The sequence below is a fragment of the Antedon bifida genome, chromosome 9 (genome assembly GCF_963402885.1).
Source record: "Antedon bifida chromosome 9, ecAntBifi1.1, whole genome shotgun sequence".
Lineage (NCBI taxonomy): Eukaryota > Metazoa > Echinodermata > Crinoidea > Comatulida > Antedonidae > Antedon > Antedon bifida.
The window spans coordinates 12,292,612-12,306,613 of record NC_136234.1 but is presented as its reverse complement, the minus strand read 5'-3'; the positions used below and the strand labels follow the sequence as shown (position 1 = coordinate 12,306,613).

Here is a 14,002-nt window from a genome sequence, read left to right as displayed (position 1 = left end):
CAACTGACTAGTGTCGAACGGAGAAAACAAAAGACCAGTGACATCTGTGCAAGACTGAAATGCAAATTAGAAAAAAAAACACCTGAAACAGTAAATATAAGTTAAGAGTCAACACACCAATGATTAGGACCTGTTTTTGCTGAAATAGACAGGTCTTGTTTGAAGGTATGCATGGCGAAATATGGAAACGCTGATCGATTTATTTTATGCCATACCCTACACACACCAATTTCTTGTCTTTTGAACGATCTGTATTCTAACTAATTTTATACTAATTTTTGTATTTTTATGTAAATTTTAACCAGTCTAGCCCATTATTTTACTGTGTTTGACAATGAATAAATAAAATACAGTAAGATGTTTAAAACATTTATTTGGAAATCAAACTCAAATATAGGAAAATAAAACAATCCGAAATTCATCACTAAGCCTTCTGTGACGCATTGAAGATGAATGATAAATAATCATTAAAACTTAAATTAAGTTTCTACTTATTGTTTTTGTTAAGTATAGGTATGACACGCCGTATGTGCCAAAATTTGTTTTTACCAATCGCCGTCGAGAACATGTACTAATTAAAACTGTGTGGTATTTATCTAATTCGAGTTAATCATGTTCTGCAAGTTTCGCTTCCTGAAAAACCAAAAAGTTTACATTAATTATTATAACAAGCAAGAATCAACTGGCGACAAAATATTGAGGCGATTCAAAATGAGATTCGCGATGGGGCGCAGCTGGCAATAATTACCGTGTTAAATAAAAATACCCGTAATACATTTGTTTTCAATTGCAACCATACTTAAATTATTTATTATACATTATAATAATTATTGCACTAACAAACAACACAACAATGTGTACGCATATTTACATTTGCATATTAGAATCGAAATATTTGTACTATCGACATATTGCTACGATCAATACAACTTAATCAAAACAACTGACATATACCGTGCTTGGTTACGACGCAACGTAAATGACGTAATTCTTGGTTCCTACTTCGACGCAACGCAATAACCACCGTAAATAGACGAATACAGGCAACAGGTTGGATGATCCACTGTCACGCGCACGTCCTTGCGTTACGGTACGAAACGACTTTTCTTATGGTAAAGGTAAAGAATATTTAACCATAGTGGCATCAAGGTTTCTAGCCGCATGCCAATCAAGATCCTTTTCTACGGACTGTAACCAATGTGTGCTAAGATCCTTTGAGCACTTAGGATCGAACCAGTACGAAGAGCTGTGCTCTGCCCAGTGTTCTTCAACTGATAGCCCTTTCTGCCGACTTCCTTCTATACATTTATTCAACAGTTTACGAGCATTACTTTGTTTGTTGTCTAACATAAGGCGGTAAGCTCGTAGGTGCATCAGTCGTGGTTTCAAAACGGGAAAGAAATTGACTCGTGACTGCAGCGTGGAAAACATCTTTAAAAAGAATAGACAAATAGGCCTAAATACATTGATGCTGTGTTTATATATGAAAAACTGTTATTGAGAAATTATAAAATTATATTAATAACCCGGGTAAGTTGGCTCCAACCTACCAAAGTTAGCCCAACTATGCCCATGAAACCAACTTACCCGGGTAAGTTGGCTCCAACCTACCAAAGTTAGCCCAACTATGCCCATGAAACCAACTTACCCGGGTAAGTTGGTTCCAACCTACCAAAGTTAGCCCAACTATGGCCATGAAACCACCTTACCCAGGTAAATAACAAACCAAGCCCTAACTACAACTGAAATTACCTTGTCAACCTGTACCTTCTCGTCCCGACCTGAATCGCCATCTTTCAGCGTTCTGTACACATGCAGAAGCCTGCATTCTAACATCTTGAACGCTGATTGTACGGTAACCAACGTCGTTCGCTCATGGCGTGCCGCTAGTTCATCAGACAGCTCCATCCATCTGGTGGACTTTACCCACTCGCCTTTTCTGGAATACCTAAAATAATTTATAGAGGTACTCGAAGTCTTAGGCAGAAATCATAAATAAGATAATTATTTCTAGCTTCAAGTCCACAATCTGAAGTCACAATTGCTCCACACAATCTGGCTTGCAGATAACTTATTGATCTAGTATATCCATGCTTATAGATTATTATAGCCCCTATAATTTCCTAATTTATGCCATAATTAAACTCATGATTTCTGCATGAGACGTATCATTAGACCATGGATTAATGAATAGAGACCTACCAATCAAAGTTGTGCTGCTTATCGGCTAAAAGTGTCATTTATTGCCAGACTATACGTAGCAAAACCAAAATAAATACATTTCTTATATGAAATTTTAAATCAACATTTGTTTTTTTTTAAATTTGAATTACCTGTCTACCACGTTCCCGATTCGAAATCTATGTAGGCCTACTTACCATAACGCTAGACATGACTGGAGGTACAACCTCGGGGTGGTGTCCACCGAGAAAGCTTGTTCATTCATGACACGTATGCAATAATCAATACATGTGTTATGGTCTTCAAGGGTGAACCCTATATGGAAAAAAAGCTCTCAAGCATAAATCATGTCTCTTCGCCAAAGCGTACAGAGAGCTATAACGTTTCTCATTTTGAATTCGCAATTTACACGCATTTAGGGACTGGCCAAAAATTGCCTTTATTGAAGAAGTGCGCGCTAAATCTAAATTATTGGTATCAAATTAAACATAGGAAAGATAGAGCACCGCCGTCTGCCTTATGTTTATGGGGCTCATAAAAAACACCAAATACAATAGGTACTCTGCTTTCGTAAACCTGTGCAATGTCCAAACAGACGTAGCAACTTGGAGTGAAATGACATTCGGAAGACTTTATCGGGGGAATCAGTAAATACTTCCTAGCTATTGTTATTATAATTATTAGCTTATTGCTATGAGCCAATAACGCAATGATAATGTATTCAAGTGATAATGATGTTTACCGGCTTCAAGAAGAAGATCCATACATCCACAAAAGTACCAGCCGACTGAAACGCAGTTTTCCTCCTCTTCGGCTGCATATTGTAACGCTTCTAGGTTCTCAACGCAGGAGGTTAACCTACAAAAACAAAACATTATAACTTATAGGCGAAATTCTTTTGTATGAATTAAGCGTCGACACCATGATACACTCGTTTAAACGCTAATCAATGGTACATCTTTTGTAAGAACTCTAAGCGTCGATACCACCCATAGATAGGCCTACTTGACGCGTTCGTTGAAACGCTAATTAATGGTATATTTTTTTAAAGAACTAAGCGTCAACACCAGGAAGAGATAGGACTACTTGACGCATTCATTGAACTAAGTAATGGTGCATCTTTTGTAATATAAGAATTAAGCATCAACACTGCACGAAGAGACTTTTGACGCGCCAATTGTACAACTTTTGTAAAGAATTAGGCATCAACAACATCATGAGACACGTGGCTTGACGCGCTAGTTGGGACGCTGATAGTTGACTTGAGTCTCTACGTGTGTTGCTGTAATGTCAACACTTAATAACAGAGTCTTATATCCATAAGTGTACTTTATTATTGTACCTACCTGTTTGCTTGTAACAATGCTTGAGCTAACGTTGGCAGCACGGCTAATTCCAGATCAATTTCATGAAGTCGTTTGGCAATACGCAAAGCACTATAACCTAAAACAATATTATTGAATGAAAATGTTAATAATAGCAATACGATTATACAACTGATATTCTGGTTCCTGGTACATTGGGTATCTCTAAACAATTAAATACACATATAACTAACGTTATACCTTGTCTTATGAACCTATTGACAAATATATCGTGTATTAGAGCTAGACTCGTTTCTATATGACTTGCGATAGACTCTATCTAGATGCAGAATCGGGTCGTCTTCTTTAATCCTACACTCACTCAGTTTGCGAACCAAGGAATTTAAAAGTCAACAATAGGACGTGGATATTTTAATTATTAACCTATGTTGCCTGCAAATACAAAGAACACCTGTATAATACCTTTGTCCGCGGACAAATTAACCAGCTCCAAACAAATAACGCATCAAATTCCGTTTTTATTAAAAATAAGTGTCAATTTTTAATTGAATGCCTTGGTCTGATTATATAATCATAATATATTGAGCCATGAACGGGAATTGTTTGATTTGATTTCGGAACAACAGTGAGCAACGTGTGAGCAGCAGTGAGCATAATTTGTTCATATTCATCGTTCCCTCAAAAATATTTCTGATATTATCTTTTAAATTTTAGCACACACTTATAATAATGTTATAATAATATATAATATAATAATAATATTGAATCATTATATCACAATATGTTGCGATTAACCTCAAATCGACAAGTAAATATAATCTATATATAAATTATGGTTAATTCTGACATAGGCGAGCACAATGCAAAAACTTCGGTACAAATCTCCGCCTTGGATACCTTATCTATCTCAGATGTACCGCGAAACGTAGATTTGATAACATTAGTCTTCACATCGACGCTATTGTTCCATTTTTGTCTTTTACAACGACAAAATTTAGCGCTGTTGTTCAACTGGCTTCCGGGTCCGTCACTTCCGGCAAAATGGCCGTTGGTGGCGACATTCAATATTAAATACAAATATTTTAGTGGTTCAACGTATCGTCGTGAACTAGGCCTACTGCAGCTGCAATTAATTTGTTTTAGATAATCAACTAATCAATTATATTGATTAAAGGCATTTACTTTACGTGAAATACAATTTGTTTTAGTACAATGTGATTTTAGTGATTCAACTGAATCGTGAACTACAATTTATTTGTTTTAGATATTCAACTATCAATAATAAATTTGTTTTAGTAATTTAACTAATTATTTATGCTATTTATTAATCATTTATCAAATTTAGGTGCGATTCAATGTTACTATAGGAGGCTAATTGAACTAATTATTTATGCTATTTATTAATCAAATTTAGGTGCGATTCAATGTTACTATAGGAGGCCTGGTAGGCCTACCAGGGAAACACCTTTACTGTTTATATTATCGATTATTTATGTTGCTTGCTCTATTTATAATTATAAATGGTGTCTTACGGCCGATATATAAGTAGGCTACGAAAGTTGTTATTTGATCATTTTGTTCCAAAATTAACAAGATGCTGTTGTCATGATATATTGTGATACAAATGTTAAAACCCCGCTCACTGTCACCCACTTTGATAAACTATGCTTTTGGTCTCTTGGTACGCCGTCACGTTAGAGACTGTTTCAGTGATTTATGACCCCTATTAACGGTTTCCTCCTGTGTGTAACGTTCAGATAATATTATATAATAATATAATATGTATATTATACGTATATTGTTCTTTACAATTATATTATTTGCATCTTATGTTCTTACTGTATGATTAGTACAAATTACTCATCAGTCATATGCATAGTCAGCCGGGCCTCAATTTCCAGAGGCGTTGGTCATGTTTTCGAGGACCATTCGGGTACACCCACTAGAGGGTGCGCGAGCGAAGCGAGCGAACCCTCTAGTAATATACTGTATAATCTTTACTTAAGAACTAAATCTAAATGTGAAATAATTATGTAATTTTGTTCAGTGAAAAAAAATGGGAAAATAAGCAAAGACAGGGAATGAAAAATATGGGTGTAAAAAACATAAATAAATTGCAGGAAAAACTAAAAAAAAAATAGCGACGAGGATGGGATTCGAACCCACGCGTGCAGAGCACAATGGATTAGCAGTCCATCGCCTTAACCACTCGGCCACCTCGTCTTTCACGACAGGCAGCCGCAAATAGGAAATCCACAATACTGGGTTAGAATAACAATAGAAAATACAACGTTCATAAACGACGGCTTCTGACAATTTAAACAAACTACCATGTTTACATACGGGCGCATAATAAGTATAATATGATTATTATCTTTCACGCTTCACTGCACAGTAATAACATATTCCTAAAATAGGTTTACCAGGAGAACTATATACGATAACAAGCAAACGAAATATAAATAGTTGGATTTTATCTAAATCAAGTACTATATTTATGACCCTGGGTCATGTCATCCCCTTAATGCCAGCCCCGCAGTGTTAGGCTCTGTGTCCCTAAAACAAGAACAAAACCGATTATGCTTTTGTAGCCAACTTAACATAGTTTAATAATTTAATGTTAAATATTTGTATTAATCAAGCTCTGTCTACACTATCAAATTTTATGTGACAAAAAATGTGATTTCCCCATATATGGACATGATGATGTCATATCACTACCATATTTAAGCATATCACTACCATTTTTGGCCACATCACACTTTTTTTGTCAAACTAGTTTGAGAATCTAGAGAGAGCTTAACACTTCTCTTTTAAATAATACATGTGTTTATAGGTAATTTCGTGAGTGAAATTGATTGTATTGTTCTTAGTGAAGGTCACACCTCGTACGTCTTTACATTAAAACCGATTTGCACAGCAACATTGCACCAACATTTGAAATATACCTAGTATTATGATAATAACAAAGTGTATTTTTATTCGTATAGGTCACATATTCACTAATAAATAAATAAATAAATGGCAGAGGATGGGATTCGAACCCACGCGTGCAGCGCAGAGCAAAATGGAATAGCAGTCCATCGGCTTAACCACTCGGCCACCTCGTCTATATATTTAACGAATTGGAACAGTACCATTCCAACAATTATACGAAATGTACCTGGGATTATTATAAGAACAATGTGTATTCCTATTCGAGTAGGTCACATATTTACTAACGAGTAGTTCATAACAAAAAAGTAATGGCGACGAGGATGGGATTCGAACCCACGCGTGCAGAGCACAATGGATTAGCAGTCCATCGCCTTAACCACTCGGCCACCTCGTCTATACATTTAACGCATTCGCACAGTACCATTCCAACAGTTATACGAAATGTACCTGGGATTATTATAAGAACAATGTGTATTCCTATTCGAATAGGTCACATATTTACTAACGAGTAATTCATAAAAAAAAAAGTAATGGCGACGAGGATGGGATTCGAACCCACGCGTGCAGAGCACAATGGATTAGCAGTTCATCGCCTTAACCACTCGGCCACCTCGTCTATACATTTAACGCATTCGCACAGTACCATTCCGGATGGGATTCGAACCCACGCATGCAGAGCACAATGGATTAGCAGTCCATCGCCTTAACCACTCGGCCACCTCGTCTATACATTTAACGCATTCGCACAGTACCATTCCAACAATTATACAAAATGTACCTGGGATTATTATAAGAACAATGTGTATTCCTATTCGAATAGGTCACATATTTACTAACGAGTAATTCATAAAAAAAAAGTAATGGCGACGAGGATGGGATTCGAACCCACGCGTGCAGAGCACAATGGATTAGCAGTCCATCACCTTAACCACTCGGCCACCTCGTCTATACATTTATCGAATTCGCACAGTACCATTCCAACAATTACACGAAATGTACCTGGGATTATTATAAGAACAATGTGTATTCCTATTCGAATAGGTCACATATTTACTAACGAGTAGTTAAAAAAAAAGTAATGGCGACGAGGATGGGATTCGAACCCACGCGTGCAGAGCACAATGGATTAGCAGTCCATCGCCTTAACCACTCGGCCACCTCGCCTATACATTTAACGCATTCGCACAGTACCATCCCAACAATTATACGAAATGTACCTGGGATTATTATAAGAACAATGTGTATTCCTATTCGAATAGGTCACATATTTACTAACGAGTAGTTCATAAAAAAAAGTAATGGCGACGAGGATGGGATTCGAACCCACGCGTGCAGAGCACAATGGATTAGCAGTCCATCGACTAAACCACTCGGCCACCTCGTCTATACATTTAACGAATTGGCACAGTACCATTCCAACAATTATACGAAATATACCTGGGATTATTATAAGAACAATGTGTATTTCTATTCGAATAGGTCACGTATTTACTAACGAGCAGTTAAAAAAAAAGTAATGGCGACGAGGATGGGATTCGAACCCACGCGTGCAGAGCACAATGGATTAGCAGTCCATCGCCTTAACCACTCGGCCACCTCGTCTCTACATTTAACGCATTCGCACAGTACCATTCCAACAATTATACGAAAAATGTACTTGGGATTATTATAAGAACAATGTGTATTCCTATTCGAATAGGTTACATATTTACTAACGAGTAATTCATAAAAAAAGGTAATGGCGACGAGGATGGGATTCGAACCCACGCGTGCAGAGCACAATGGATTAGCAGTCCATCGCCTTAACCACTCGGCCACCTCGTCTATACATTTAACGCATTCGCACAGTACCATTCCAACAATTATACGAAATGTACCTGGGATTAATATAAGAACAATGTGTATTCCTATTCGAATAGGTCACATATTTACTAACGAGTAATTCATAAAAAAAAAGTAATGGCGACGAGGATGGGATTCGAACCCACGCGTGCAGAGCACAATGGATTAGCAGTCCATCACCTTAACCACTCGGCCACCTCGTCTATACATTTATCGAATTCGCACAGTACCATTCCAACAATTACACGAAATGTACCTGGGATTATTATAAGAACAATGTGTATTCCTATTCGAATAGGTCACATATTTACTAACGAGTAGTTAAAAAAAAAAGTAATGGCGACGAGGATGGGATTCGAACCCACGCGTGCAGAGCACAATGGATTAGCAGTCCATCGCCTTAACCACTCGGCCACCTCGTCTATACATTTAACGCATTCGCACAGTACCATCCCAACAATTATACGAAATGTACCTGGGATTATTATAAGAACAATGTGTATTCCTATTCGAATAGGTCACATATTTACTAACGAGTAGTTCATAAAAAAAAGTAATGGCGACGAGGATGGGATTCGAACCCACGCGTGCAGAGCACAATGGATTAGCAGTCCATCGACTAAACCACTCGGCCACCTCGTCTATACATTTAACGAATTGGCACAGTACCATTCCAACAATTATACGAAATATACCTGGGATTATTATAAGAACAATGTGTATTTCTATTCGAATAGGTCACGTATTTACTAACGAGCAGTTAAAAAAAAAGTAATGGCGACGAGGATGGGATTCGAACCCACGCGTGCAGAGCACAATGGATTAGCAGTCCATCGCCTTAACCACTCGGCCACCTCGTCTCTACATTTAACGCATTCGCACAGTACCATTCCAACAATTATACGAAAAATGTACTTGGGATTATTATAAGAACAATGTGTATTCCTATTCGAATAGGTTACATATTTACTAACGAGTAATTCATAAAAAAAGGTAATGGCGACGAGGATGGGATTCGAACCCACGCGTGCAGAGCACAATGGATTAGCAGTCCATCGCCTTAACCACTCGGCCACCTCGTCTATACATTTAACGCATTCGCACAGTACCATTCCAACAGTTATACGAAATGTACCTGGGATTATTATAAGAACAATGTGTATTCCTATTCGAATAGGTCACATATTTACTAACGAGTAATTCATAAAAAAAAAAGTAATGGCGACGAGGATGGGATTCGAACCCACGCGTGCAGAGCACAATGGATTAGCAGTTCATCGCCTTAACCACTCGGCCACCTCGTCTATACATTTAACGCATTCGCACAGTACCATTCCGGATGGGATTCGAACCCACGCGTGCAGAGCACAATGGATTAGCAGTCCATCGCCTTAACCACTCGGCCACCTCGTCTATACATTTAACGCATTCGCACAGTACCATTCCAACAATTATACAAAATGTACCTGGGATTATTATAAGAACAATGTGTATTCCTATTCGAATAGGTCACATATTTACTAACGAGTAATTCATAAAAAAAAAGTAATGGCGACGAGGATGGGATTCGAACCCACGCGTGCAGAGCACAATGGATTAGCAGTCCATCACCTTAACCACTCGGCCACCTCGTCTATACATTTATCGAATTCGCACAGTACCATTCCAACAATTACACGAAATGTACCTGGGATTATTATAAGAACAATGTGTATTCCTATTCGAATAGGTCACATATTTACTAAGGAGTAGTTAAAAAAAAAGTAATGGCGACGAGGATGGGATTCGAACCCACGCGTGCAGAGCACAATGGATTAGCAGTCCATCGCCTTAACCACTCGGCCACCTCGCCTATACATTTAACGCATTCGCACAGTACCATCCCAACAATTATACGAAATGTACCTGGGATTATTATAAGAACAATGTGTATTCCTATTCGAATAGGTCACATATTTACTAACGAGTAGTTCATAAAAAAAAGTAATGGCGACGAGGATGGGATTCGAACCCACGCGTGCAGAGCACAATGGATTAGCAGTCCATCGACTAAACCACTCGGCCACCTCGTCTATACATTTAACGAATTGGCACAGTACCATTCCAACAATTATACGAAATATACCTGGGATTATTATAAGAACAATGTGTATTTCTATTCGAATAGGTCACGTATTTACTAACGAGCAGTTAAAAAAAAAGTAATGGCGACGAGGATGGGATTCGAACCCACGCGTGCAGAGCACAATGGATTAGCAGTCCATCGCCTTAACCACTCGGCCACCTCGTCTCTACATTTAACGCATTCGCACAGTACCATTCCAACAATTATACGAAAAATGTACTTGGGATTAATATAAGAACAATGTGTATTCCTATTCGAATTGGTTACATATTTACTAACGAGTAATTCATAAAAAAAAGTAATGGCGACGAGGATGGGATTCGAACCCACGCGTGCAGAGCACAATGGATTAGCAGTCCATCGCCTTAACCACTCGGCCACCTCGTCTATACATTTAACGCATTCGCACAGTACCATCCCAACAATTATACGAAATGTACCTGGGATTATTATAAGAACAATGTGTATTCCTATTCGAATAGGTCACATATTTACTAACGAGTAATTCATAAAAAAAAGTAATGGCGACGAGGATGGGATTCGAACCCACGCGTGCAGAGCACAATGGATTAGCAGTCCATCGACTTAACCACTCGGCCACCTCGTCTATACATTTAACGAATTGGCACAGTACCATTCCAACAATTATACGAAATATATCTGGGATTATTATAAGAACAATGTGTATTCCTATTCGAATAGGTCACGTATTTACTAACGAGTAGTTAAAAAAAAAGTAATGGCGACGAGGATGGGATTCGAACCCACGCGTGCAGAGCACAATGGATTAGCAGTCCATCGCCTTAACCACTCGGCCACCTCGTCTATACATTTAACGCATTCGCACAGTACCATTCCAACAATTATACGAAAAATGTACTTGGGATTATTATAAGAACAATGTGTATTCCTATTCGAATAGGTCACGTATTTACTAACGAGTAATTCATAAAAAAAAGTAATGGCGACGAGAATGGGATTCGAACCCACGCGTGCAGAGCACAATGGATTAGCAGTCCATCGCCTTAACCACTCGGCCATGTCGTCTATACATTTATCGCATTCGCACAGTACCATTCCGGATGGGATTCGAACCCACGCGTGCAGAGCACAATGGATTAGCAGTCCATCGCCTTAACCACTCGGCCACCTCGTCTATACATTTAACGCATTCGCACAGTACCATTCCAACAATTATACGAAATGTACCTGGGATTATTATAAGAACAATGTGTATTCCTATTCGAATAGGTCACATATTTACTAACGAATAATTCATAAAAAAAAAAGTAATGGCGACGAGGATGGGATTCGAACCCACGCGTGCAGAGCACAATGGATTAGCAGTCCATCACCTTAACCACTCGGCCACCTCGTCTATACATTTATCGTATTCGCATAGTACCATTCCAACAATTACACGAAATGTACCTGGGATTATTATAAGAACAATGTGTATTCCTATTCGAATAGGTCACGTATTTACTAACGAGTAGTTAAACAAAAAGTAATGGCGACGAGGATGGGATTCGAACCCACGCGTGCAGAGCACAATGGATTAGCAGTCCATCGCCTTAACCACTCGGCCACCTCGTCTATACATTTAACGAATTGGCACAGTACCATTCCAACAATTATACGAAATATACCTGGGATTATTATAAGAACAATGTGTATTCCTATTCGAATAGGTCACATATTTACGAACGAGTAGTTAAAAAAAAGTAATGGCGACGAGGATGGGATTCGAACCCACGCGTGCAGAGCACAATGGATTAGCAGTCCATCGCCTTAACCACTCGGCCACCTCGTCTATACATTTAACGCATTCGCACAGTACCATTCCAACAATTATACGAAAAATGTACTTGGGATTATTATAAGAACAATGTGTATTCCTATTCGAATAGGTTACATATTTACTAACGAGTAATTCATAAAAAAAAGTAATGGCGACGAAGATGGGATTCGAACCCACGCGTGCAGAGCACAATGGATTAGCAGTCCATCGCCTTAACCACTCGGCCACCTCGTCTATACATTTAACGCATTCGCACAGTACCATTCCGGATGGGATTCGAACCCACGCGTGCAGAGCACAATGGATTAGCAGTCCATCGCCTTAACCACTCGGCCACCTCGTCTATACATTTAACGCATTCGCACAGTACCATTCCAACAATTATACGAAATGTACCTGGGATTATTATAAGAACAATGTGTATTCCTATTCGAATAGGTCACATATTTACTAACGAGTAGTTAAAAAAAAAGTAATGGCGACGAGGATGGGATTCGAACCCACGCGTGCAGAGCACAATGGATTAGCAGTCCATCGCCTTAACCACTCGGCCACCTCGTCTATACATTTAACGCATTCGCACAGTACCATTCCAACAATTATACGAAATGTACCTGGGATTATTATAAGAACAATGTGTATTCCTATTCGAATAGGTCACATATTTACTAACGAGTAGTTAAAAAAAAAAGTAATGGCGACGAGGATGGGATTCGAACCCACGCGTGCAGAGCACAATGGATTAGCAGTCCATCGCCTTAACCACTCGGCCACCTCGTCTCTACATTTAACGCATTCGCACAGTACCATTCCAACAATTATACGAAATATACCTGGGATTATTATAAGAACAATGTGTATTCCTATTCGAATAGGTCAAATATTTACTAACGAGTAATTCATAAAAAAAAAGTAATGGCGACGAGGATGGGTTCGAATAGGTCACATATTTACTAACGAGTAGTTCATAACAAAAAAGTAATGGCGACGAGGATGGGATTCGAACCCACGCGTGCAGAGCACAATGGATTAGCAGTCCATCGCCTTAACCACTCGGCCACCTCGTCTATACATTTAACCCATTCGCACAGTACCATTCCAACAATTATACGAAATGTACCTGGGATTATTATAAGAACAATGTGTATTCCTATTCGAATAGGTCACATATTTACCAACGAGTAGTTTAAAAAAACAGTAATGGCGACGAGGATGGGATTCGAACCCACGCGTGCAGAGCACAATGGATTAGCAGTCCATCGCCTTAACCACTCGGCCACCTCGTCTATACATTTAACGCATTCGCACAGTACCATTCCAAATTATACGAAATGTACCTGGGATTATTATAAGAAAAATGTGTATTCTTATTCGAATAGGTCACATATTCACTAACTAGTGGTTCATTTGAAAAATCACATTTTATTGTACAATTCAGCACTATAAAGACGACCATACCTGCATCTATAGAACCTTGTATTCTAGCGTTTCCAAGCCGCACCACTGAGCTTGTGCAATAAAGGTAGCCAACTGTGACGACGTCATCTGGACCAAAATTGCTCGGACTTTCAACGCACCTAAATATCAAACGGCAATGGAGAGATTTTAGTATTTTGTAAATGTCTCTCTAAAGTCTTGTCAACCGAGTTCAGGAATATTCTTCCCGAGCGAGTAATGATAATAGCACCTGTTACGAAAATTACGGTCGTCCTTTTGCGCTATATTGAGCTTTAGAAACAGACCCATTGATGTAGTAAGTATAGAAGCGCAGTTGAGTAGATGTAAGGCAAT

General features: G+C 38.6%; 1 protein-coding gene and 34 non-coding genes across 35 annotated transcripts in view; all 35 read right to left on the bottom strand.

Annotated features, from left to right (window-relative positions):
• Positions 1–508: 508 nt before the first annotated feature.
• Positions 509–14,002, bottom strand: part of LOC144852175 (adenylate cyclase type 10-like) — a 117,601-nt gene continuing 104,107 nt past the window's right edge. Inside the window, exons 28-33 of the mRNA XM_078709926.1 lie at positions 13,670–13,788; positions 3,528–3,624; positions 2,924–3,039; positions 2,379–2,496; positions 1,753–1,948; positions 509–1,431 (exon numbers count right to left, since the gene is read on the bottom strand). Of these exons, the coding sequence (XP_078566052.1) occupies positions 1,108–1,431; positions 1,753–1,948; positions 2,379–2,496; positions 2,924–3,039; positions 3,528–3,624; positions 13,670–13,788 (970 nt within the window). The 3' untranslated portion in view covers positions 509–1,107. The remainder of the gene's footprint in view (positions 1,432–1,752; positions 1,949–2,378; positions 2,497–2,923; positions 3,040–3,527; positions 3,625–13,669; positions 13,789–14,002) is intronic.
• On the bottom strand, positions 5,648–5,729 carry Trnas-gcu (transfer RNA serine (anticodon GCU)). The gene has a single exon. It is a non-coding gene; the product is annotated as a tRNA-Ser (tRNA).
• Trnas-gcu (transfer RNA serine (anticodon GCU)) lies at positions 6,756–6,837 on the bottom strand. The gene has a single exon. It is a non-coding gene; the product is annotated as a tRNA-Ser (tRNA).
• Positions 6,978–7,059, bottom strand: Trnas-gcu (transfer RNA serine (anticodon GCU)). Its single transcript has one exon. It is a non-coding gene; the product is annotated as a tRNA-Ser (tRNA).
• Trnas-gcu (transfer RNA serine (anticodon GCU)) lies at positions 7,087–7,165 on the bottom strand. Its single transcript has one exon. It is a non-coding gene; the product is annotated as a tRNA-Ser (tRNA).
• Trnas-gcu (transfer RNA serine (anticodon GCU)) lies at positions 7,308–7,389 on the bottom strand. Its single transcript has one exon. It is a non-coding gene; the product is annotated as a tRNA-Ser (tRNA).
• Positions 7,526–7,607, bottom strand: Trnas-gcu (transfer RNA serine (anticodon GCU)). Its single transcript has one exon. It is a non-coding gene; the product is annotated as a tRNA-Ser (tRNA).
• Positions 7,746–7,827, bottom strand: Trnas-gcu (transfer RNA serine (anticodon GCU)). Its single transcript has one exon. It is a non-coding gene; the product is annotated as a tRNA-Ser (tRNA).
• On the bottom strand, positions 7,964–8,045 carry Trnas-gcu (transfer RNA serine (anticodon GCU)). Its single transcript has one exon. It is a non-coding gene; the product is annotated as a tRNA-Ser (tRNA).
• Positions 8,186–8,267, bottom strand: Trnas-gcu (transfer RNA serine (anticodon GCU)). The gene has a single exon. It is a non-coding gene; the product is annotated as a tRNA-Ser (tRNA).
• Trnas-gcu (transfer RNA serine (anticodon GCU)) lies at positions 8,407–8,488 on the bottom strand. Its single transcript has one exon. It is a non-coding gene; the product is annotated as a tRNA-Ser (tRNA).
• Positions 8,626–8,707, bottom strand: Trnas-gcu (transfer RNA serine (anticodon GCU)). The gene has a single exon. It is a non-coding gene; the product is annotated as a tRNA-Ser (tRNA).
• Trnas-gcu (transfer RNA serine (anticodon GCU)) lies at positions 8,846–8,927 on the bottom strand. Its single transcript has one exon. It is a non-coding gene; the product is annotated as a tRNA-Ser (tRNA).
• Positions 9,064–9,145, bottom strand: Trnas-gcu (transfer RNA serine (anticodon GCU)). Its single transcript has one exon. It is a non-coding gene; the product is annotated as a tRNA-Ser (tRNA).
• Positions 9,286–9,367, bottom strand: Trnas-gcu (transfer RNA serine (anticodon GCU)). The gene has a single exon. It is a non-coding gene; the product is annotated as a tRNA-Ser (tRNA).
• Trnas-gcu (transfer RNA serine (anticodon GCU)) lies at positions 9,508–9,589 on the bottom strand. Its single transcript has one exon. It is a non-coding gene; the product is annotated as a tRNA-Ser (tRNA).
• Positions 9,617–9,695, bottom strand: Trnas-gcu (transfer RNA serine (anticodon GCU)). The gene has a single exon. It is a non-coding gene; the product is annotated as a tRNA-Ser (tRNA).
• On the bottom strand, positions 9,838–9,919 carry Trnas-gcu (transfer RNA serine (anticodon GCU)). The gene has a single exon. It is a non-coding gene; the product is annotated as a tRNA-Ser (tRNA).
• Trnas-gcu (transfer RNA serine (anticodon GCU)) lies at positions 10,056–10,137 on the bottom strand. The gene has a single exon. It is a non-coding gene; the product is annotated as a tRNA-Ser (tRNA).
• On the bottom strand, positions 10,276–10,357 carry Trnas-gcu (transfer RNA serine (anticodon GCU)). Its single transcript has one exon. It is a non-coding gene; the product is annotated as a tRNA-Ser (tRNA).
• Trnas-gcu (transfer RNA serine (anticodon GCU)) lies at positions 10,494–10,575 on the bottom strand. The gene has a single exon. It is a non-coding gene; the product is annotated as a tRNA-Ser (tRNA).
• Trnas-gcu (transfer RNA serine (anticodon GCU)) lies at positions 10,716–10,797 on the bottom strand. The gene has a single exon. It is a non-coding gene; the product is annotated as a tRNA-Ser (tRNA).
• Positions 10,936–11,017, bottom strand: Trnas-gcu (transfer RNA serine (anticodon GCU)). Its single transcript has one exon. It is a non-coding gene; the product is annotated as a tRNA-Ser (tRNA).
• Trnas-gcu (transfer RNA serine (anticodon GCU)) lies at positions 11,154–11,235 on the bottom strand. Its single transcript has one exon. It is a non-coding gene; the product is annotated as a tRNA-Ser (tRNA).
• Trnas-gcu (transfer RNA serine (anticodon GCU)) lies at positions 11,376–11,457 on the bottom strand. Its single transcript has one exon. It is a non-coding gene; the product is annotated as a tRNA-Ser (tRNA).
• Positions 11,485–11,563, bottom strand: Trnas-gcu (transfer RNA serine (anticodon GCU)). Its single transcript has one exon. It is a non-coding gene; the product is annotated as a tRNA-Ser (tRNA).
• On the bottom strand, positions 11,707–11,788 carry Trnas-gcu (transfer RNA serine (anticodon GCU)). Its single transcript has one exon. It is a non-coding gene; the product is annotated as a tRNA-Ser (tRNA).
• On the bottom strand, positions 11,925–12,006 carry Trnas-gcu (transfer RNA serine (anticodon GCU)). Its single transcript has one exon. It is a non-coding gene; the product is annotated as a tRNA-Ser (tRNA).
• Positions 12,142–12,223, bottom strand: Trnas-gcu (transfer RNA serine (anticodon GCU)). The gene has a single exon. It is a non-coding gene; the product is annotated as a tRNA-Ser (tRNA).
• Trnas-gcu (transfer RNA serine (anticodon GCU)) lies at positions 12,364–12,445 on the bottom strand. Its single transcript has one exon. It is a non-coding gene; the product is annotated as a tRNA-Ser (tRNA).
• On the bottom strand, positions 12,473–12,551 carry Trnas-gcu (transfer RNA serine (anticodon GCU)). The gene has a single exon. It is a non-coding gene; the product is annotated as a tRNA-Ser (tRNA).
• On the bottom strand, positions 12,691–12,772 carry Trnas-gcu (transfer RNA serine (anticodon GCU)). Its single transcript has one exon. It is a non-coding gene; the product is annotated as a tRNA-Ser (tRNA).
• Positions 12,910–12,991, bottom strand: Trnas-gcu (transfer RNA serine (anticodon GCU)). The gene has a single exon. It is a non-coding gene; the product is annotated as a tRNA-Ser (tRNA).
• Trnas-gcu (transfer RNA serine (anticodon GCU)) lies at positions 13,197–13,278 on the bottom strand. The gene has a single exon. It is a non-coding gene; the product is annotated as a tRNA-Ser (tRNA).
• Positions 13,416–13,497, bottom strand: Trnas-gcu (transfer RNA serine (anticodon GCU)). Its single transcript has one exon. It is a non-coding gene; the product is annotated as a tRNA-Ser (tRNA).